Source organism: Ostrinia furnacalis, unplaced genomic scaffold, assembly GCF_004193835.3.
Source record: "Ostrinia furnacalis isolate ACB-3 unplaced genomic scaffold, ASM419383v2 OfSCF4105, whole genome shotgun sequence".
Lineage (NCBI taxonomy): Eukaryota > Metazoa > Arthropoda > Insecta > Lepidoptera > Crambidae > Ostrinia > Ostrinia furnacalis.
Genome location: NW_021134344.1, coordinates 871426 through 897232, shown reverse-complemented (window position 1 = coordinate 897232; position 25807 = coordinate 871426). Strand labels below are relative to the sequence as shown.

Below are 25807 nucleotides of genomic sequence, written 5' to 3'. Positions count from 1 at the left end.
GTTTATTCATAGAGTTACAAACACTTAGATATGTGGTTTTAATATTTATNTAAAATCACGGGTTATAATAAGAATTATTACCAAACAAAACAACAATTGCTAATTTTACTACTGTAAATAAAGATAATAGATAGATTTATTTACGTTTAAGCCGGTAATGGCGGCGGCCGGGTGGCGGGGAGCGGTATAAAAGCACGTGAGTCTTTTAACCAATCAACGTGCACCTTGCCTTTGTCGGATGATTTAACGGCAAGACGCCGTAAATTAATCAACTTACTAAAATACATACGTTAAATAGTACATTTCAAATGCCGTTTATTATTTTCCGAGAGTTGATCAACTACCTAGAAAATTGATCAACTTACGAGTCTTGTTATTTTCCGGTGACATACATATTTCAAAATCAGTCCGCTAAAACGAGAGCTTCATGATTTAGAGGAAAACGGTCAATTTAGAGCGAACGATGCAAATTAGAGATCAAGTTACGCCGAAATCTAATGTGACAAATGAGTGATGACCATTTGCGAATACTACGATTGCTATAAATGACACGTGAGTGGGTTTATACGAGTGGATATAGCTCGTATTTTATTCATTTAAACGTTATTAGTGATGTGCTCCATATGTTATCGAAAGGTTTTTGTTACTTATGTAGCTCTAAACTGTACCTATTGATTGGAATGGATGTTTATTTGAAAATCAAAGACCCCGAAAATAATCTATACTTATAATAAATCTGTAGAGAGGTCAATTCTGTACATTAAATATATTTTCAAAATAACTATCAGGGGGTGATTAGTGATCGATACTGATGCCAAAAATGCAATCAGTAAAATTTTTGTCTGTCTGTCTGTCTGTCTGTCTGTCTGTCTGTCTGTCTGTCTGTCTGTCTGTCTGTCTGTCTGTCTGTATATTCCTTATAGAAACAAAAACTACTCGATGGATTTTAACGAAACTTGGTACAATTATTCTTCATACTCCTGGGCAGGTTATAGGATACTTAGGAATTCCCACAGGAATGGGAATTAGCGGGAAAATCGTTTTGTATGAAAAATCTGAACCGCTTAAGTTAGACGCTTGAAATTTGGCATGCAGGTACCTTAGTAAACTTAAAGCTTATTTACAACAGGATATTGCAAAATTGCCACGGGAACGGGAGTTAACGGGAAAAAACATTTGTATGAAAAATCTAAACCGCTTAAGTCAGACGCTTGAAATTTGGCGTGCAGGTACCTTAGTAAACTTAAAGCTTAGTTACAACAGGATATTGCAAAATTCCCACGGGAACGGGAGTTAGCGGAAAAAAACATTTGTATGAAAAAATCTAAACCGCGTAAGATAGATGAAGGGGGTAAAACGGGATCCACGCGTACGAAGTCGCGGGCGGCCGCTAGTGTTAACTAAAATGTCCTAGACACCCCTTTCTTTATTGGAAAATTTTCCAGCTAGGAATTTAATTAAACATTAAAGTTACTTAACGACCTGTGACTCAGTTACTTACGGGTTTGCGCCACGCCAGCAGTAAGCGACATGTCGTGGGTTATGATCTGGCCCCACTGCTGGGCATTCAAGTTCCATATGGGGCTGACCAGCTGTCTGTCAGGGAATAGGCGGAGACTTAACAGTCTAGCGTTGGGAAGCGGAGCACCTGATGCCGCTCTTGGCCAAGCGCTTACTCCTGTAATAAAAATATACGATAAAAATCTTGGTAAGTACCTACTAATGTTTTAGATTTGAAAAGAATAAAAGATTAGGTACGCATTTAGGCAACAAGATACGAGAATAATAATATAATAGAATGTTACGTTAACTTTTCAAATGATTACAATAATTTAATATTAGATTTCATAATACGAATTCACAGATAAATATTATCAGCAACTTTAGATTTCAATAGGCCTCAACATAATACAACTATGTAACTCTGTCACTGCTTCGGAACAATAATAAAGGCAGGCGCTGAAAAGAATTACCTAACCTAATACATAAATCTCGGTCACTGTTACACACGCAAAAAACAACAATAAACCTCAATAAAGTACTCATTCATAAAATATCAATATGTTTAAGTACTATTTATTTACAAATAGCACTATTAAAGCAACGAGTGAGTTGTATTTTTGGTGGTGTCGTCCGTCATCCTAAAAAATACTCTTAAAGACATTACGACCGCTAAGCCATGAAGCTTATCTTCTTACACGTGCCACTTTTAACTAGTTTTGATGTCCAGCACCCATTTATTTTATTTCAGTTAGGGCGATTACGCACTTTATAGGACCTAAATGTGAGAAATGTCGGTCCACCATACTAGTAACATTAATTTTTACGAGGGATAATGCACTGTATCTGATTTTAATTCGTGAAAACTTTGGAAAATAATTACTGGTGCTACTAAAAGTCTTATTTTTTGGAATATTTTTTTTTCGTAGCTTTTTTTGGATTAGGAACGAATGAATCGTTCAGGAAATCCTATTGTTGACATTCCAAACAGGAAGCTGACAGAGAAAATTACGATATACCCCAATTGTACACACGGATAAACTAATCGAAACTTAGTTGTCTTCTGATAACACAATCCCTTTCACAGACTACACGCAAGGAAATTACAGATAAAGTGATTGATTGATATCTATAATTGGAAGGATTTATATGGATGTCGTTAGAACGGCGGGCTTCTCAAAGGATACTTCAAGTGATATATGGGGCTCTATATTATAATGCCATTGGCAGATAATAAAGACGTTCAAGACAAATTCCCCGGCTTTATTGGAAACTAGTGAACGAATTTGAGGATAAGTATTGGTAAAAGTAATAATAGAAGCAATTATTTAACGATATTGTAATAATCGTTAATTAAATATTTCGTCTCAAGCGTACCTTTTCAGTTGTAGTTGTCTGTTTTAGCGTCAATGTTATAGTTTAAAAACTAAATTCTTAGAGAAGTAGTCCCCAAAACTAGAGCCTAAAATATTAACTAGCTACCGTCTGGGTCGCTTCGCTCAATTAGATTTCTAAGAATGAGTTAATCAGTAGGTAGTTGTTTAGTCAGTAAACAACAAACCTATTTTATCTATCCGTCTTCACAAACTTTGGGGTTTATTAGAATAGATAAATTAAAATCCTATCCTACCTAGAATAGATCAACTTATTTTATTTTTAAGTACGATGTACCTTTAAAAGGCGTACATTTCTGAAGATACCATTTTAACCGTATATTGGATACCATCCTCTGGTGACATAAAGTACGGTAACGAGGCCGAAACAAAAATGTATGTGACGCGAAAGCCGATGTATAAAAGATTATTCTTTGTTCTTTATCAATCGAGTTCAAAAAGAAACTGGAACAGTATGTTATTTGGTCACGTTGATTATTTCAAAGGACACAGTCTACGAAGAGGTTGCAAAAGGAACCTACAATGACAATGAAAAGTTTAAAACAAAGGTAATAAAAACGTATCAACAATATAATATGTCGTCTCCAGAAGTAATAAAAAAGATTAATAAGTCATTATACGAATGCGGATTCGTTTTATTTTTGGCACTTCATCAATATAATGAGCAAACAACTTGAATGATTTACTGATAGGGTAACTACTTACGCCACAATACCGATAATATTGAAGAGCCCAAAAAGAGAAACATTATTGATTAAATAAGAAATAATAGAATCTATTTATACTATTTTCTTGTTAGTTTCTATCGAATGAGTTACATAACGCACCTCATAAAATCTATCATGGCTCATGCATTTATTAGGGTTTCTATACCTAACAAGAAAACTCCTTAAGAATTATAGAGCTTTAAGAGACGATCTATCATCATCATCATCATCATCTTTCAGCCATATTACGTCCACTGCTGAACATAGGCCTCCCCTAATGCTTTCCACGTTGATCGATTGGTAGCAGCCTACATCCAGCGCTTCCCTGCTACCTTTACGATGTCGTCAGTCCACCTTGTAGGTGGACGTCCCACGCTGCGTTTTCCGGTACGCGGCCTCCATTCCAGCACTTTGCTGCCCCATCGGCCGTCAGTTCTGCGTACTATATGCCCTGCCCATTGCCACTTCAGCTTGCTAATCCGTCGGGCTATGTCAGCAACTCATGAATTAGGAGAAAACCATTCCATTTGTTTCCATTTTGTGTTCCCAATAGCTACTAGTTAAGAATTTACTGAAGCTATTGCGATCACGTACCTCTCCTAAATTTTTACTTAAATATTTTAAGCGTTGTAGGAGAATAAAAGAAGTAAAGATACTAATAGGGAAAGGGAATGATGAACCCATAAGCGATTTCGACTGGTACTTGACCGGCATTATGTTCAGAAATCTAACCAGAAAAGTACCTCGTGTCCTCTCAAGCACGAAATCATCTTTTTAACGGCTCACCGTCCGTTGGCTTAGCAAACAACGTCCTTTATTAGTATTATAAATAGAGTTTACGACCCAAGCCTCACAGAGCCATTATTCCGAAGCAGGACCTATTTGTGAAACATCATAATTTTACTAAAGAACAATTTTTATGACAAATTGTTAACCCTTACAAGCACTCATCTCCGAATGAATTATTTAACCCTAACTCACCATCAGCATAGTTGTACGGCACCAATCGTCCGTAGGGTGTCTGCGGCATACCCCATGAGGGCCTGGCGAGGTTATTGCAGGACCCATCAATCGCTCTGTATCGAGACTTGGTGCAGAAGGGCGGAGACAGGCCACAGGTCTGGGCACCTGGATCGGTCCCCGTGCCCAACGGTGGGGGTGGGTTGCTGAAACTGTAATGTACGCGATGAAATTTGAGCTCCGGAACTGCATTCTAAACGGGATTAGTTGCTGCTCGAATAGATTAAACTTTTAGATTGGTCTTGCACTTGCTACTACATAGTTGTGCGAATGATACTAATTGCTAACGTTACTTAACTTGTACTGAAACGGCGCTTAAACTCGAACTTGAGCAGAAATATTTGAACCAATCAATTCATTTAAACTCATGATGAGATTCCGGTTTGTATCAGTTGAAATGGGGCATGTTTTAAACATTATATTTTTCACTTGCAAATATCTCTTACTTAATTTATCGATACGGTAGTATTAACTCGTATAAAATTATTAAACGATACATTAAAAATAATGATCTGTTTGTTTAATATAAACAACAAAATTTTATGAAGCGCGAATAAATGCGTTTCTTGACAACCGAAACGAATTATATTTTAAACTACACTACATTTTATACTTACGTAAACTCATAAGCTAGGTATTGTTGGTAGCATAATTTACTTTAATAGAGCAAAATGGGACACAGCATTTAGATAGGTGTACCTACATTTATTACTAGGAAAATAGTTGCCAGTTAATATCACGTGCCAACCACGTTTCATGATGTTCACTCGCCAAAATATTATCCTTTTTGTAACCGCTCAAGTTACACCTTAATATTTTTGTTCATCGAACCGGAAATATACAGGGAAGTAAGGTATTCTCGAGCTGAAGATATAAGAAACTTACCACAAGATTTCTATGAAAATGCAAGCAAGTTTCGTTCTAAAGAAAACTCTTGCACTTATAATAAGTTACGTTAGTTTGTTGCTACGTTTGCAGTACATATTATGTATAATATTTATTTTAGCTTTATTTCTGCTGTCAATATATTAACAGTGTGTTACAATTATTTTTGTAATGTAACTATGTGTGTAGATACAGTTTTGTAACATCTGTGAGTCGGTATGGTTACAGTTGTTGAACCGTGTAGTTATTTAGGTAGCAATCGCAAGTTTGGGAGCGGTGTTCGTGCTTTACATCGGTGGTAAGTTCGCTTCGGAGTTAACTCTACCTTAAGGCAGGGTCTGCGTATCCCAAGGCACTTTACAAGGGTTAATCTAATAAGGATGATCAATGTTCCTGTGTCACTTTGTGCAAAGGGTGATCGTATATGTAGTTTAAGAGTGTTTTGTGGTTATGTTGAGTTGTACCAACACCGAGTTTTATAGGGTTCCTTCTTGAAGTAGTTTATTTAAATGATACAAAAACAATTGATCAATCCTTCGACGTTAACGCTCATTACACACAGGCGGTTCAGTGGGAAGGTAGCTGTGACGGCTGGCTAGAATTTATGCAGCAAGCGAACGCAAAACTGTACACATTTCGCGGAAAAGGCGGTGTGGTAGGTGCTATAGCGCTAAGTAAGACAGCATAGGCGACAATTTTATCTGGAACTTGTTGAACCTGGATCACCTTGTTGTATTGATAGTTGCATTGACTATACCATGGATTACAGGATCGTGGCAGGGTTAAAAAATGCACGCCTTTCAAAAACACATTTTAACCCTCCCGCTGCCGCCTATGTGTAGCTTGAGCATAATAACTAGGATATGTAGTAACCTTAGTCCAGGTCCGCTCGGTACTGGTGCCTCACCCGACAGTTCGCTGGGGACAATCAGTGCAGCGTTATAGGCAGTGCAGAGGTTAACAGGATGTAGACAGTGTAATCATTTGTACAGTGGCTACGAAAAATATTGTCGAAAACTGTTTTGCTAAAATATATGGATGAAAAACTGTTTTAGATTTTGGGTCCCTGTAATAATCTCAGCATCTTGAACCTACCCACGCGTAGCGGATACAGTCAAATTGTTAGATTATAATTATTTCCCAAGAAATGGTGAACATTACTTGCTTCCTTTAAGCGAACTAAATGCCTTAAGGCTATTATCTTTATAAAGATCGATCTATAACGGTGTGTTAAACCAAACTAGCAACCTCCGCTTACCTTCAGCTTTTGACAGGTAACAATTCAATTAAATGCAAAAAGTTTTAATAAATGAATTAAAACTAAAAGGTTACGGATGAAAACCCTCGTTAAATTCAAATGGATGTTGAAATTAGATTACAAATCCCATAATCCCATGTGAATGAACGTTGACCTGAAAGTTATTTTAGTAATGCACCTAACATTTTTAAAGCTTGCTTTATAAAATAAAATATGAATGCAAACTGTGCTCCAAGTATTTATTGCCGTATGATTCATAATGCAATAAAATTAAGTACTATTTAATTGACAGCTGCGCAACTAACTATGCAATGTGCAAACACAGTTTTGACAATATTTTTCATAAATGTTTTTCAAAATGTATTTTCAGCTGGAAAGTTAAAATTCATGGTAAAGACTTGTTTTGTAGACGTTGTGTCATTAACTCCTGTATGTACGAGTATGTATTCTGAAAAGTAAGACAGAGTTATGAGTACTTAAGTAATAGTTCATTAAGTAGGTAAGGTAAGCATGCATTTTGTTTAGAAGGCATCACAGTGGAAATCTATTAAAATTGTACATTGAAACTTTGCTATGTTGTAGGTATTTGGAATGGTATGCATGTAGGGTAATGCATGTTATTCTTCCATCGTGTGCTAAAATCAGCAGAAAGGTATGTTTCATAAAACTCAAAAATGCTCAATAGGATTGTGTGGCATCAATCCCCCTTTGATGAAATTTTTCATGTGAACCGGGTTCAGCCGGCCATGCATAGGCAGACCTAATGAATGCAGTATTTTGGTAGATCGTATTTTTTCTATCAGTGAAAACAAATAAGAGAAATCCTTTATCTACCTATTGACCAATGATGTTCCTTTACTCTTGCTGTCACATACATTCCACATATTTACATATCTCACCAATTGCCAATATAAACTGTCAAGTTAAAAGTAACTATTATAATAATCGACTCAATTGAGGGCTAACTCCCCCAATAAACCTAAAATTACAATCAAAGATAAGTTCACTCAAACTACTAAAACATAGAGAGCTCGATGTCGATGTTATTCAGCTTTATTTGAAAACATTACAGTTTCTATTGGACGATCTATAAGCATAAATTCGCCGCGCTCACATACAAAAATTCTACTCGCTCACCCAAAACCTAAGACAGGTAGCCTCTGAGCCGTCGGGCCTGCAGCCACGACCTTAGCGTACTGAGCGCCAGGCCCAGTGAGCTGGAAGCCTATGTTGTTCAGGAAGGCCTGGCTTGGCGTCGGCTGCAGGTTGACAGTCAGCGCTTGCGCCGCTGCACACAGCGCGAGCAGCAGAATTGTACTGCTCATATTTTATTGCCTGGAACAAAAGAGAACTTAAATTAGATTTATGATCTAGAAAATTTCTTTATCTTTAGAATTTTGTAAAACAGTATACAGAGAACATCACATGGTACACTGCTATAGCATCTTATGGAGTTGGGACTTAGGAAGCTTAATCTTTTACTAATCCAGCTGATAATCTTTTAAAGCCAACACTGCATTAGCAAATTCGGTACTAGTATGTTGTAAACGTAAAAGTTACCTTCTTACTAATTAATTACTTACTCATTATCTTGTTTACATTAAATGACGCGCTACATTTTTCAACGTCGCTAACTATTTTTTATGACATACTACGCTTGGCGCGAAACTGAATTATTAAAAAAATAAAAAAGTGGCCAGTACGTGCGGTAAGCGTGGTCACAGCAAGAAGGTCGAATTTAAGAAACATACCTATTTGAGGTCAAGATTAGTGCGTATTTATTTCAAAATAGTTGACAACCAGCTGTCAGGTGTTCTTTTTTTTAACAAATTATTTTTAAATGCGAGTGACAATAATACATTGTGAAGGAGGTTGTAACTTTTCTTCTAACATTGCGAACCGCTGTAATTTCTATGGCATTTCTTATACGTTATTCTTATACGTGAAAGCCATTGTAATAAATATTGTTGATAATATTTATTACAATGGCTTTCACCATTAACAAGAACTACCTCAATTCACGTTCATTATACCCAATTTCTCGGTACGTAGAGAAATTAATAAGTAGCGTTATTAAACCACGTTTATTTAATTACTTCCTCCTTCCTACCTCTTCAAATCAAATGAAATCTAAATAATGCATCGTTTACAACACCAACTTAATGTACACATCGGATTTAAATACACCTAGATAGCGCTTTAGCTTCCACAGTTTTGAAAATCTATTTAAAAAATTTAGGACACACGTCTATCAAGATTCCAAGTTGACAGGTCGTTGCCAAAGGTTGTTAACGTTGTTTACAAAGCCCTATTATATCTTCGTTCTACACAATTGACCAAAAATCCGGTTTTAACATTTGTATCGGTTACATTGTATACTTTTCGCAAGGCACACCCCAATAACTTGAAGCGAGTTATTTTTAATTGGAACTGCTCATCGGATTAAACATTGTTGTGGCAAAATGGTACTTATTGCAATTACATAAGGTGCAACTATGTTTAGGTACCTTGATGTGCCTTCGTCCGTACAACTAAGTTCTGATATCAACGCAACACTAAACTAACCAAACGGCATACTCCTGTCATCGTAACGTTTCATTCGTAGAATTATTGTCGTCAGTCTACATGCTACTGCCGATAATGGAAAAAATAATTGAACCTCTTCTGGGAAATTTTATAGGAAGAAGTGAAAATTTGGTTCAGTTTAAAGTGGTAAAGACAAGTTTGTCTTAAAAAATTGATAAAGAAAGTACAATTTAACACACAAGTTTAATGCAGTTTACTCACTTAAAAGTCTGAATACTTGTAAGTTAGTTTTTTTCACTGAATAAAGTTTTTATGAAACGTGAGATTTACCAAGAAGAAGAAACAGGTCTAAAGTCCAACGTGGAATATTAATGGGTGTTTCTTTTATACAAATTATAATTTGTCTTAACAGATGTGTCAATATGTATTATACAATATAATTTGTTATACAATATTTGAATTTATTATTCCATGTCACGATAATTAGTCATAGCAACACTAATTATTCATATTAAATGATAAGTCAAATGGCTCAAATATTTTTACTGTGAATTCTTTTCTTTTAAATATTTTTTTAAAATAGATACGATTATTTAATAACATCTTCTAAAAAATATAGTTTGCATGCCAGTGCCGCATGGTCTAGGATCTAGAACTTTATTTTCTTATGAAAGACTAGTCGGCTCAAAAACTGAACTCCGACAAACGTTACTTCGACATTACGTTACTCCGACACTACTGAAACGACATGACTTTACTTCGACACTACACTACTTAGACAAAGGCGAATATCCTTTGTCGGAGTAGTGTAGTGTCGAAGTAAAGTCATGTCGATATTCAGAAATGTCGGAGTAACGTAATGTCGAAGTAAAGTTTGTCGGAGTTTACTTAGGTATCTGGCTAATTTATTTACATACATCGGTATGTAAATAAATTAGCCAGATGTGATGATAACTGATGATATAACATATTATTATTACGTTGATGGATTGAACTATTTCCGTACATACGAGTAACATTTTATTTTCATTATAGTAGTTCTTGCCCTCACGAAGGCTAGTGAGCTTTACTTGTGTGTGTACGTGTACATGCACATCACTAAAAATATAACTATAGAGTAATGTCTATCAAAACTTTTGAAAAACAAACAGTAGGTAGCGGACCACCACACATGTAAAGCTCACACGCCTTTGTGAATTGCAACAATTAAGTATAAATTTTGTTTTACTCATGCTTATATTTTATTCCAGTAAAATTCTATACCTACTCGTATATGTACCTATTAAACATCAAAGGTTAGTTTTCTGGTGAATTTAATCAAGAGAATTTATTGGCACATTCGTATCCCTAACCTTAGATTAAGCGATTTTGTGGACCTTTTTTTATCTACCGATTGCTTTTGAACATCACTTCGCTGTAAAATCTACTGAAAAATTCAACTTGAAACCGTATCCTTTTTAAGACAACTCATGAATAAAAATGGTTCTCCTTTTTTTAATCCAGTGTTTTATTGGAATTTGTCACGTCATTGTAAAAAGGAGGTTAAACATAAATTGATAAAAAACTTAACGCCCTTTCGACCGCTATATTTTCAAAATATTCTGTCTTTGTGAGTTCATTCATTTACTCTTTTTTTTCGCTATTTACGCATCCTGAGACATATCTTTGTCGCCCACACTCGTTAGTCGTGGACAGTTTTAGAAAGAAAAATAATAATAGATTCAGTTTCCTTGTAACAAGTTACTGACAAGTCAGTAGCTAAAAGACGCATAACTAAATCACAATTTATATAAATAGCACTTTTATTTAAATTTTTATCTACAGCAAAAAGAGACATGTTCACTGAAATGTCCTTTAGTAAAAAGTGGTAAGTATTCCACGAACCCAATTATAATTCGATTCCATATCTAAAAGCCACAAATTGTCATGGCTCAGTTGGCATTCCATTCAAAACTACGAGTTTAAGTATACCGAATCCTCTTTATGGAAAAAAGACCTCCTTCCGCGAACTCTTTATCCTTTGTATGGGTATTGATTTTGCGTCGTTTGCCCTCATTTGCCCAATTTTTTACATACAGCTGCATTAAGGGTCTTATTTTAGAAGTCGTTGAACCCGCGACTTCGTTCGCGTCGAAACTTAATGCCAAAACCGATGAACAAGACTCTTTATTTATATGAAACTCCTTCTAACATAGGGTGTTCAAATAATAACAGTTCATAAAGATGATAAAACAATTTTTAGCAAATTCACACACACAAGTTCTGTAAATAAAAAAAGTTTTTTGTAACCGTAATAACCTTAAGAGTGTTCGATATTTTATCTTAAATCACAGATGGAAAGATAACTTTTCCCAAGGGCCTCTTTATCCCGAGATTATTAACAGTTCCCGGGGGATGTGCGATAAAGTATTGCTGGGACAAACCTCAATCCACACGTGAACTTAGCTCTGACAAATAAAAGTTGAGGCGATTCGCAGACAGTTAAAAGGAAAAGCGATTCACATTTGTTACGACTTTTCTGGAACTTTCTTATACCTTCAGATGCAAATCACAATAAAACTCAAGCACATCATAATGAAATATGTTTTCTAAGAACATAGTGTCTGTTTTTATTTGCTCCTTAGGAAGTATTTTTGCAATTTTTAAATCCAATTTGCAGACTTACACTTTAAAGAACGAGAATAAGCTTTTAAATGGTTCCAACAACCAGTAGACAAATATTTAAATAATAGTACTTAAAATATATCGCGTATCTAATGCGTAATGTATTCCGCCCTTCTCTCCTAATGGTTTTAGGTAGGTATTATGTCTGGAAGTGTTTTGTTGCTACTTCATTGTAGGATTACATCAAAGGACTAAAGGTTATTGCCAGGTCTAAATGAGTTACTATGACGTGTAGGAAATCCGTACAAAGGAATAAAAATCCGCCTAGTAACAATTACAGGGTTCCAACTTTACCACAAAACTTTACCAAAAACCTTTACGTCGTAAGGTGGGGTAATTTGGGGTTAGATAGAGCAATCTCTGGGCAATCGAAGGAAACAATCGATAATGCTGCTGATTGAAACAAGTCCACCGTTCAGCTAATCAACAAAATTTCCGTTCAATCAAAGGTCAATCGACAAAACGTGCATCAAAAGGATATTTTACAACTCATCAGTTTTGCGCACGATTTAACGTTTACCACAAAAAGTTGTCGACATGTGTAATTATACTCAGACGCACATTTTAGACCACATTCGCCATGGAGAGGCGGGTAAACGCCTCTGTGTTACTAGTAATGAAATTAATATTCATCAAACAAAACTTTCTTCATCATGATCCCATGTTAGTGTGGGTAATTTTGGGAATTAAGGTTAGCACGATAACTAGGTAGGTATAGGAATGCTAACAGCAGTAAAACCTTTTTCTCAATTTTCATATGTAAATTGTATTCTTAAGAAATGCACGAAATGTTTGTAATACGAGTATGTATGTACCTACTTTTTATTTTTTTCAGCTTTCAGTATTTTTATAGACATTTCAGTCTTACGCAAGAGTGACATGCATTTCAAAGCTTTACTTAGGTCCTAAAAACGTTACTATGCAAACAAATATTAATATGTGTCGTTTGAATCGCATGTCTATGGCGGCCAAGTTAGTAGGGCATGAAACTATGTAGAGCGGCCTTGACGCCGCGTGCAACACGACACAATGACTGTTAACACTGACTTTCCATTTCATTGATAACTGGAACCAACAAATGAGACGTGTAAAGCTCGACCACTCTGTACAGCCGGCGGGAAAAACAACTGAGTATTTTATATTAGAGTAAAGAACGTACGCGTAAGCTAACGAGTAACACACGTAAGTAACTAACGCGTAAAGAACTTTTGTGCGATATGCCACGATATTTTTATTGAAACATAATTTAGAGCGCCTGGATTACCTACTACGGAAGAAACCGTAACCGTAAATTGAGACTTCTTTTAATATAATTTTTGCAGAAGCTAATTACCATGAATTAATAATTTGCATACTAATAAGGCTATTCTCATTTCCATTTTATGCAGGAGCATTACAAAATGTCAACAACATTATATTATACAATGTAGCTGATACAATTTTATCAAAACTTACATAACATTTTATGACAATGAATGATAATAACATTTTATCCGACCACCAAACTTCTTGCTCAGAAAGTAAAATTGAAATTACTTTTGTTATTGACTGTACTATTGCAAACAGCTTACTATCAATTCGATGCACTTTCAATGCGTTAAGAATTTACACATTAAATGGATGCAGTTTGAATTAGCCATTTGCATCATGCAGTTTAGAAAAGAGGTGTCGTAATAAAGCTGAGATTGTGACGGACAGAAACGGAAGAAAATTTATTTTGTGGTTACAGTATATTTTAATTACTAAGGAGTATTATTGTAGGTTTAATTACTAAGAAGATTTTATAATTTAATAAATAATAGCAAGGCACTAAATTATTTATAGATCCAGAACAACGTAACTCACCCGGTATTCGGTATGCAAATTATGTCCAGCATGTCGCCTCCATAACAGCAAACTGAATAGTAAACCTCACGACATAAACTCTAGTGGCCGATTCCGAAACCAAGCGCAAGCAGTCTTACAAGGCATTCCAATCGCGACTTAGCTAGAGCCTTAACAAACTATGGTATCCTGGTATGTTTACTTCGCAGCTGTAGACAGTCTTGTGCTATTTCCCACGCTTACTGGCCAGTTTGTTAAACTTGGTTTACTGGATAAACATTGTTGAGATGTTAGTTGTAAAGGCAGGACTTGATTGATACGGTAGTGATTAGAGTCTTTATTCTGCAGAATGAAAAATTTCTTAATTAAGATTTTATAGGTCGTTTTTTTTATCCACAACGAGAAAGCTCTTGGATTGTTTTACTCGTAACTTAGTAGTCTTCTCTATCTAGCTTGATAAGTGAAGATTAATACGTATTTTTTTTTACTCTTTCAGACTCTAAAAAACACCTAAGTAAGGTTTTACAGGTAATTAAGCTACACAAAGCCTTTGAAAAAGCTTTTGGCGTTTCCTTTAGTTTAGTCTGCAATAAAAGGAATAAGTATTTTTGATAAGATTTCACCATGATCAATCAACAAGGAAAAACTGACTCTCTAATACTCTCCTTAATATTAATATTGTTATGTGGCTTCAAAAGAATATTATAATTATTAACTAAGGGGAAAAGAGTTGATAAAATGAAGGTTGTTATTCATCTCGATTTTTGTGTAAGATTGAACATAACATCAAACATAACATCACACATGACGTAGATTAGTCTACAAGCTTATACAATTTGGTCTGGCTGAAAAGACATTCAAAAATTACAGACATAATATAATGTCACTTAAAAATACTATTCAATTTCACTCTCGTATATTTTGTATTTTCACGTAACCAACACAAAAGATAAAAAGAAAATATGATTCTTGAAGGCACAATTGCCTTTGTGAGAGCAAAACCCATAAAACCGTGGTGATAACCATCCATGTTACATAACGTCCGTTACATTTCGCATACGGGGATATTTTACGAACAATGAGTATGGAAAGTGACGTACCCACCTTACGATACCATTTCCATTCCAAACGGGTTTCATACAAGTTTTTTATGCAACTCGAAATGTTTGGCAGAATGCATTTTTTTAGAGAGTGCATCGGAAGTGAACTGCATAAAATATTTTTGTGCATTTAGGTTGAAATTGGCATTAAATTGAAATAATTCATTCAATGAATATTAATAAAATATGATTTAAGTGACAATTATATTTAATTATGCATTCACCTGTTGTGTAAATCGTGAAAACATGACTAAAGTGAATGAAACTGATGGCGATAAGGGATATGATACAGGGTGTTTCTTGTAAGGTGTCAAGCCGAAGGCAGGTGATAGGTGAGGACTAGACCTATCGATTTCACCCCCATGTATGTTCTACGATTTTTCGTAGTTTAGAAGTTATCGTTAATTTTGTGATTTTTTCAAATTTCATGACCTAGTGGCTTAATTTTTTTTTTATCTTTTTTTTGGGTTGACTTTTCTCAGATTTCTTTTTTTTTTGCAGATTCCCTATTAGTTGCAGATATTTGAAAAAAATAATCACCTTCCTATCTTTGATGCAAGATACAAAATTTTTGCTAGAAACATAAAAAATATGCTTTTAGGAGCGATTACAGAAAATAATGGCCTATTAAGTACATGTTTTTTTGTGTTATTATGAAAGTTTAGAAAACTGCGCAGTTTTTAAAATTATTTTGGACCTATGGAAATTCTTTTTTTTTCTCATACATTTCAGTTGAAAATTTTAGAATGTTCTGCTAAAAGCATATTTTTTATGTTTCTAGCAAAAATTTTGTATCTTGCATCAAAGATAGGAAGGTGATTATTTTTTTCAAATATCTGCAACTAATAGGGAATCTGCAAAAAAAAAAGAAATCTGAGAAAAGTCAACCCAAAAAAAAGATAAAAAAAAAATTAAGCCACTAGGTCATGAAATTTGAAAAAATCACAAAATTAACGATAACTTCTAAACTACGAAAAATCGTAGAACATACATGGGGGTGAAATCGATAGGTCTAGTCCTCACCTATCACCTGCCTTCGGCTTGACACCTTACAAGAAACACCCTGTATTATATTGTGCACTAAATGCATACTTAAGAATTAATCTAGCTCTTAGAGTACAAAATAATTTAAATAATGGCGTGCCTACGCGTAATTATGCATTCATTAATAATGTACAATGAACTTGCTGAGAGTATGTTTGTTTATTTTCAAGCCTCTAATTAAACTCATTCAGCCACCAGTTACGCTTGTATATTATCGAAAAACCTGATATTATAAATAATGATCTGTTTTGAAGGTCCTGCACTTCATGGTTCGCGTGACGGAATACCTACAACGTGGGTCGCGAGTTCAATTCCAGCAATGGTCAAATATATGATTTGACCATAGCTAGTGTGGTGATACGATTATAATGCTTATAATAAATCATATTCAAATATGTAATACTAATGTATAGAATAGTCGCATGTTGGAAAGAAAAATGTTATTAATTTGGGCTCCAACACCGTTGTATACCTACATCGATTTCTGAAAGAAAAACCTAGTTAGTGTCTCCAATACGGAATTCACGGTAATTATGTTTAACTGGAACCCTAAATGGTCTCATGAAACCGCGGTAGCAATTGATTTCTATTGTGTCTCGATTCGCTGATACTTTAAGGGTTAAACAAGCAAAGCCGTGAGTTCAACTAGTCTTTAAGATAATAAAACAAACTACAAGGATACCGCTCTGCTTATCAGTGGGCAGTCACGGATACACTTTACCTTCTACTGAAGTACAAATAGATTTATTATCTGATCCCAATGTAAATATTAGGTCTATTTGAATTACCGCCCATTGTGCTGTCTGTTATTGGAAAAAGATAGTTCCGTACCAAACGATGTTATTATGTTATTTATTCACTTGATACAATAATTACACGTACACTGTACGTGTACACTACTGTACAGGTCTGTAGCATTGTTTTATAATTTTTTTAAATACGTATAGACAATTTGGGGTATTCAAATACTTTAAAATATAGTCTGCATTTTTTATTGGGATATTAAAAATGTTTCTTTTGCTATGTTCACCACCTAACTAGGCTAAATAAAGTCCCGAGGTCAGAAATTGTGTTCCACGGATTTCTCTCTACACCGTCGTTAAGGCATTCATTGACTGGACTACCAGGAAACAATGAAAAATACGGAATATAGTACAATAATAATGATTTTAAAGTATGGCGCGACGTGAATGCGACATGGGCGTGACTCGAGCGTGACTTCACATAAATTCACAGCCAACAGAATGTGTAAGGATGTAATAGTAACGTGACCCGACGCTAAACGATACTATAATATTGTATTTAGTTAAATCGAATTTCATGTTCACGTCACGAAGACTGTAAAAGTGCTTTTTAAAAGCCTACCTACATACAAAAATAAATGAGTTTTATGTGATGTTGAAAATAAAATCCTGTACATCAAAACCGCGGACATCGATAATAATAAAATTAACATAATTAATGTATCAATGTGTCATCAAATGTTTTAATTACAACCAAATGATGGAGCAATCCATAATCGTAGCGCTAAACATTTAAATCAAACAAACCGTGTGAAAATTAACCACTGTATCTCACACTTAAATCACTGCAGTTGCGTTGGAACAATGCACGATTGTTCACGTTTTTAACCATTTGCCTATTATTATAGTAAGTACCTGTTCATGTAATTTAAACCCTTTTTAGCCCAGTTATTTAGAATGCAAATCAATTGAGTTTAATGAAGATTTCTCTATAAATGGATAAATATATTATTCCTGTCATATCATTTTCATTAGCTTAAGAGAGTCCGCTATAAAAATAGTCAACACGCGTCCCCTAAAGCGAGAAATACTCCCTTTTTTGATAATCCTAACATAGAGCAATTTCCCTTTTTACAGCCTACATGCTAGTAAAACAGATTTCAAGACTAGTATGTCGTTTGGAAATATGTATGTATTTTTTAAGATACTTTGGAGCTTTTCCAGGCACTTTTCCGTTTTTTTCCATAACAAATTCGATACCTTTGATTATCTCTTTAGGTAGCCTTTTGAACTAAGCGTCACAGACGCAGCGTCTTTAGTTTTGGTCTTAAAGGTAGCCTTTGGAAGCGAGTTAATGACGCGGCGTTGGTGGTACAAGACCTAAGCTAAAGACGCTGCGTCTGTGACGCTTAGTTCGAAAGGCTACCCCGGAATGTCGTTTACACCATACATTGCAATGCCTTTTTAGTTGTAACTACTTTGCATGAAATAAATTTGCTTTAAAACCGTAATAAAAGAAGCTTAGCTAAGAATGCACGACATTGAGCAGTTAAATATGTCAAAATGAACACATGTTGAAAACACTCAAATAACGCCCACAAGTGCTATAAATAAAAAGTTGCTGTTATTAAGTATCATTTAATTCACTCGCATGATTTGGAGATAATGACTTCGTGCATAGCAATTAGTTTTATTGTAACAATGCAATACGGCTTTATATGTATTTTGTAACAGCCTAGTGTGTTAGGGTACAGCGTATCCTATAAACAAACATTTTTTTTTTAATTTATTTTATTTAATTACAAGGTTAGGCTTATAATCTAACATTTCTTATATCACTAAACATAAAAATGTTTGTTGTGACATTGCACATTCATCGCAATAGCTTATAAGTATAAAAATTAAAATTATAGGAGCTAGGTAGGAGGAAAACTCATCATTATTGAAGTTACCTACTCTTTTTTGTTTTAAAGTAGATAGAGTAGGAAAGTAGGCTTAGCACTGAACTAGACTGACTAGCACAGCGTCCAGCGAACACTGATGAAGAATTTGTGACGTCAGAAGTTCAATAAAATCTTTTTAAAATACAATATAATTATTATGAAAGTCCCAGTTGCTTAACTTTTCGTTAAACCAAATGAATACAAATCCTCATGACTCTAGCAACACTTTTAACCCTTACTTCGATTCCAAGTGTTTATACGGAACCTTTATAAAAATACTCCAATCACTCGATGTCAAGGAACCGGAAGTCAGATACGGTATAAGTAATGATACCTCGATTTCGTACTCCAATAACTCAGTACGGCCGATAGAGGTCGCACAGTAACAAAGTGATATTTTACTCTGCCCTTCCTTTGGTGTTTGTATGTTATTGTTATTTTCACTTTCTTTATATTGGTTCCATTGGATTTTTTTCTCTTTTAGTAGTAGTTTTGGCGGGTTTTAAAGGTGACGTATTTATCTATTTTCGTAAAATGAAACCATGTTAAAGGACCATGAACTTAGAATAACCTCAAATTGTAACTTTTTATGATTTACTTTAAACTTTGTAAACTTATTTTTATTTGAGTTAAGTGGCTGACCAAGTTTTAACTAATTATACCTACTATAATACTCATTCAAATCTTATTCTTATTAAAATTTTTATGTAGGTACCTGCTTATGTTACAATACGAAAATTGACGAAAAACAGGCACCAAAATTCCTTTTTTAATCAATCCCCAATTTAAACAAGCTTGATATATTTTGAAAGGAGTAAGATACCAATAAAAAAAATAAAGACATCCTAAAGGTAGCAGGAAGGCGCTTAGACGCAGGCCGCTACCAACCAGGCAACATGGAAAGCTTTGGGGGTGGCCTATGTTCAGCAGTGGACGTCCTATGGCTGAGATGATGAAGATACCAGTAATTATGCTACTGTTCTCTGCTGCTAGTGTCTTTCATACAAGATCTTTTCTATAGATGTTTAAAATTCCTACATATTATTTTCATCAATCCTAAACCGTCAGGCTCAGGTTCCTATTAGCAGGATCTTCACTGATCTATTTTCCAAAATCCTCCACAAAAGTAATTACGTAACACATCGACCGGCAACCTACATCTGAACCACAGGAAGGGGATTCGATCAAGCAATGGCCATGGAATTACACTGAAGATACAATTCAATTACTTCAAAACCCCAATCAGATTGGTACAACGTTCTCACTTAATTGTTTTTTTCTTCGTTGGGAGACTAAGTAGATATAAGAAGCTCTTGTTTGTAATTAAAAATGCTTTATGGAATTAAGAGACATTGATTGTGTGCTGACACAAAAGTTTATCAATACTATAAAGCACACTGTGAGTTACATAATACATAATAGGTATTTTAAATTATTGCTGTTCTAAAAAAAACGTATTTACTCTCTAGGTAATTAGCGCTCATATTTTAATAGGGAAACCCTACAGCATTAGGTACTTCTTGAGGCCCAATTTAAATGTTAACCTACTGTTTGTATCGAGTTCATTAGCTCTGATGCTTAGTTTTCATTTATTTTGAGCTCTCTATAGACTAGTAGTACCTAAATAACTATTGCACTATAGTCATTATTCTTTTCTAAATCTAAATTCACAATATATTCACAATATAATTTCGATGGATATGCGGGCTTCACGTGAATGAACTGTAAATATTACAGTATCTTGCAACAGTCGAGTAAAATAAAAATAAAATAGCTACACTTTATTGTGCAATAGGGGCATGACACGCGATCCAGTGATGTAAATTATCTCAAATCTAGCGTTCAGAGAACAGATAAACCTCATTTCGTGATCTGTCGTCGCACGGCGCATCACTAAAACCTGGTTCAAAACTAAATAAAGACGACAGCATCTTAGACTAAACATTTTTCTTGCAAAATCGTCTCTATTACGACTACATTAAGGCCCATTAGTTTGACGTGCGCTCGTCTATACAAATAGATAATGAAATGTTGACAGAAGATCAAGCTAAATTTTATTGTTGTTGCATAATCGCTACCCAAAGAACATAATGCCACTGTTAATCTTGATGTAACCATCTGAACTTAAAAAATAATAAAAATACAAATTGATTAAATTGTTACTAACCAACTCAATCCACAATAATTACATAAAGTGACTCATCATTTTGTATGCAAAGATGAACTGGGACCTACAGTTGCAAAGAAACTGCGAATTTGCGAATAAAATAATATTTAAATGAAGAAAGCACTGACAGCTAACTCTAGTTACACAAGCAGAACGGTTCAACCTTTTATTGCAATCCATACAAAAAGTAGACACCTAACTATCAACAAGGTTGCAAAAACTTTTACCCATTCGATTTGGTAAAGTTTTCAATGAAAGACCACAGTCACTGTTGTGGACTAATGAATAATAGCAAAAACTTGAATCAGAACTAAAATACATTACCGGGACACCATTATATCAGTTAAAAGTCTAACTTATACCAATGTCAGTACAATATGACGCATAATTTGTCGCAAACTGTCTAAAGCACAGGTGTCGAGACTTGTTTTTGGTGTAGTTACACAATATTTCATTCACAAAGTGTCAATGGCACTTACAAAATACGGGTTATTAACATTGAGTTATAATGTACTACGTACTAATATTACTTCAATGGTTATTAACCACGAAGTTAACCACAAATAAAGTTATTCCACTTTAGCTAAGAAGGGTCATATCGCCTGTTAGCGTCCACCTCCTTAATCGCGGCCACTGATTTCTTTAAAAACAATGGAAAAAAATAACCATACCGATACATTTATAAAATATTATTGCTCCAAATACCTCAGTTAGATAGGGATATCTAATTTTCCTGTCTCTATGTCAGTCAGTCACGGTTACTGCTTTCATAATAAATACCGTTTACTTGTTATGTAAGAAGCTGTGGATGAGCTGTTTCATTACCAAATGAATTTCATTGAGGGATCATTCAGGTGTGTAAAAACGACGAGTGCGTAACATTACAGCAGCGGATATGAATTTTAATTACGTGCGTTTATTTAATCTAGATGGTGGCAAGGTATATGAACCATTTTTTTAACATCAATGAGTGCCGCTACATATGTTACATTTGCATTTCGGTAAATATAATTTAATCTGAGATTACTGTTGTGTAGGGTCTTTCAAAAGAAATTTAAAGTATTATCAGTTTAGCACTTATTATTGGGTCATGCTTATAATTACGAAGATTTATTTTGTTGATTCACTTTACACTATGATGATGCTTATTCGTTCGTGATAAAACATTATGACTATGACTATATCATGTGTGCTGAAAGATTTTTTTTACATGAATAAGTTTTTGAAAGATATTAAGTTCACTCACCCTGCCTGTCCTAAACCGTGTGAACATTAAATAAAATATATTTAATCAATCTATAGGTAGATAATATCAGATGACTATGACGGAAAATGTAGGTAATCAGAACCAAGGATAAATCATTAAGCTCTGTCAAAGTTCTGGGCCCGTTTGCAATCAATTTAATTTATTAAGGACCCAATTCGATTATCAACTGAGTGTGATTTAATTACTTTTCATCCCAAAGGCTTGTGTTTAAGTAAATTAAGTAACATAGATAATGACTTACCAAAATAAAGCAACAACATTTTTATCATTATACAAACAAAATTAAATGATGCATACAATGATGCCATAACTGAAAGAAATCATTTTTAATCTATGTGCCTATATGTATAAATTTTTCATTAAAATAATTTGGCGAATCTCTCAGTTAGATAAACGACTTTGCATGCAATCAGCCATGACTTACCAGCCAGATGTATGCTTTGAACAGCACTTCCAGCTAAATAAACACTGTTCCCTATACAGTTGTAATAGATGCTATTTTACAACAAAATGTGTATCCTGATGTACTGTCGACTGTAAACAGCTTAATAACTTCCTATCTCGCCGTATTCTAATTTCGTTGTGATATCGCATTCACTTTCCATTTCCATATAACCGTTAACTAGTCGGTGGCGTAAGTTGCCTTCTAGTTAACTCATTGAATTGAGTCATAGACTCTACATACTTCAAAATCAACGAACGAGAGGCATAGAAGCAACAGCTTTTAAAAACATAACCCGCCTTCTGGCGCAGTCGGGTAAAAAGATATAGTTGTCATGTCCATGCTGTATGTTAAATATGCGATTCATGTGCGATACGAAATAAAATTAAAAAAAAAAACAAAGTTATTAAAAAATCCTACTTACCTGATCAAAGATAGGGTAAAATGACCTATGGCCAGCAACGTACTGCTATAATCGTTATAGTGACTTAAAACAATTGACTTATGCCCGTTTTCACCATCGATCCCTTAAGCGTTTGCTAACTAAATATCACTTTGGTTAAACGATCGCCTAAACTGCCCACTAACCTAAGTTCGTTTTCACCATGCTATAGTAAACCTAAGTAGGGACTCTTTTGTCAGGTGGCGTAACTTCGTGCGCCTAGTGACGTTTGAAAAACCGGTACTTTCCGATAAAATATTTTATTGGGAATATTTTACGTATTTCACAGAAACAAATGAAATAAAAGTAAAACTAAGAAATAGTTGACCAAAACTGATGTCTTTTTGTATTTTTGAGTTATTATTAAAGACAAAAAAGATATTTGGGCTATTATGTAATCTGTGGTTTGGGTGCATAATGTAATTCCTTTGCCTTAAAAAAAGTAAATGTCAAGATGACTGCTGCACCACAATAAATGAAAATAAAAATGTACATATTGATTTTGATAGATATTTTGTTGAGTTCTGTGTGTAGTTGCGATTTAACGATAAAAACGACAATGGAAAAAAGAAATGAAGCAAATTTTTCCCTCAAGGAAAAAGATAAATTGGTTATAATTTTACTTGCCCACAAGGATACTGTACGAGCACGTCAGCATCGACCGCGACCTACGTGCTAGCCGACTGGCCCATGAACCCTCAACGTGCACCGTAGGCATTCTACACCGACGGCACATTGGACTGGACACATTGAATTGTGTAAATCTTGTATATAGTAATAGCATAACAGTAATAAACCAGATATCAACCGTCCGCGTTGTGTTTCATTTACCCCCACTGAGGCCAAGAAAGCCTTAGTGCAGCCCTCCTTCCTATCAAATCTTTATTATATTATCTAATTATAAGGTATTGTTAGGGCTCTAGGGACTACAAACGAAGCCAGAAATATAGCTTGGTTATGAGATAAGTTATGAGTGACCAATATCTAATACCGTATGTAATCCTGTATTATTATTATGTGGCCGCCAATGATATTATAGTTATTATAATATCATTGGTGGCCGCCTAAATAAACTTGAGTGAAAAAGTGTTTACACTGTCTCAATTGCATAAAAAGCTCCAAAAAATCATTTAATTCAGTTTCCATTCTGCCGAATAGGCGTGATTGACAATATAACTGTCACCTAACACTTAGGCGGCCGAAAATCGGGCCCCTGTTTTAAAGTGATCCCATAAGGCCTAAGGTGTCCCTTATGTGTTGGTGAAAACGAAATTCCTGTTAGGTATTACCTAATATTATTTAAAGGTCGCTTTAAAATTAGGGATTGATGGTGAAAACGGGCATAAGAATATTTAGTACGTACGCGATAGGCGATAATTTTGGTAAACTTATGAAATATAATAGATTAAGTTATGTAGTTGTTTTTTAGTATACTTCTATGTGTATTACTTAGTTCACCCTTGTTATCTTCGTGATCAGAACAAGTACTTTGGTACATTGACTAACAAGTAATGCTTCACTTTGCTACCGTTCGATTTGTTTTGTTGTTTACTCTTCTGAATTAATATTTTGTATTTAAATTTTAAAATTTTTTATTCTTTGAAAAAATATACTATGCTACATGCATAGTATATTTTTTCTTTTGTCAAATGATAGTTACAAAAATACAAAATTAATAAATCTCACAAATTATTACTCAGCTTGATAGTCAATTACTAAATCACAAAAATTGTTACAAAATAGTAAAAACTCACAGAATCACATAACTCATTCATTCAATCAGGTCGTTGCACAATTAGTCATAATTCCGCTAAATTCACACTTGGAAAGGAGAACTTTTTCATCGAAGGTGAATGGCATCATTATCCGAATGAACGAAAATTACAGACTAAAAAACACGTAATAAATCAGTAATAATCATGATTATTTCGTTATGACCAAGTTATCCAATATGGGCGATAAATCAACAATGGAACAACATTGTTATTATCTTTCACTAATTACTGTAGCCTCGCCTTGCATGGGTTCCACGTCATCTCAAGTTCTCGGCCTTCAGTAATAGGGTAAACCCTAATGATTTACTGATAATAAAATAATGTCAAGATCACCGAGTTTCCCCTTTAATTGTTGATTTATAAGGATTCAGATTTAATGTTTCGCATTTATTTTTACCATTATTTTCGTACGGTACCTATACCTAACACCACCTACATAATCCTGATTATCGCGGGCGTGTCTCACAAAGTTTTTCCTTTAAACATCACACACAATAAAACTGTACTGTAAAACAGCGTAGGTAGATCCTACCCTAATCCACTATTTTACCCCTTCAATTTACAACAGAAAAAAATATTATTAATGTTTCTATGAAAGTTTTTATTTCATTAAATTAACATAATTATATTACATAGCACTACTACTTAAGTATCGATTATTATTTACTGGCTTATTTTTATTATACAAAATAAATCAAACTCATGCCTACTAGTTCATTAGGCACTAATTATGTCAAATCGATATTCGTGGTTTATTGTTTCTTTCACTTATAAATAACATTTAACAAGTATTATGTACACAAACGTATACGTACATAATATCTAGTAGGTACATAATAGGCTCGTGCAAAATGGTGTTAATTAATATAATTAATTACATTTCCGGAACTAAAAAGGTCATCAATTTCATGTGTTTGATGATCTTCTGTCTTTCATAAGTATTGCGGTAGTGTGGTGGATTGCAGTGGACTGTATGCGTTTGTGTGTGTTCGAGAGCGCTGACCGGACGATGATGACTGCCGTTGAGAGCTTGCCCTTACTATGTCAGGCGTAGTAGGTGCTACTTGCAGGAATAAAACCACTATTTCACTTGCTGAGACTTCTCG

The 25807-nt window shown here is 34.5% G+C and overlaps 1 protein-coding gene across 3 annotated transcripts in view; it reads right to left on the bottom strand.

Moving 5' to 3' along the window:
• The window catches only part of LOC114358750 (peroxidase), an 84918-nt gene that overhangs the window by 17797 nt on the left and 41314 nt on the right, over nt 1-25807 (bottom strand). For 2 of the 3 annotated variants that reach the window (XM_028312790.1, XM_028312792.1), the window contains exons 3-6: nt 7902-8099; nt 6380-6424; nt 4583-4773; nt 1502-1678 (exon numbers count right to left, since the gene is read on the bottom strand). In XM_028312790.1, the coding sequence (XP_028168591.1) occupies nt 1502-1678; nt 4583-4773; nt 6380-6424; nt 7902-8089 (601 nt within the window). In that variant the 5' untranslated portion in view covers nt 8090-8099. The remainder of the gene's footprint in view (nt 1-1501; nt 1679-4582; nt 4774-6379; nt 6425-7901; nt 8100-25807) is intronic. The other variant, XM_028312791.1, reaches the window with a different exon arrangement.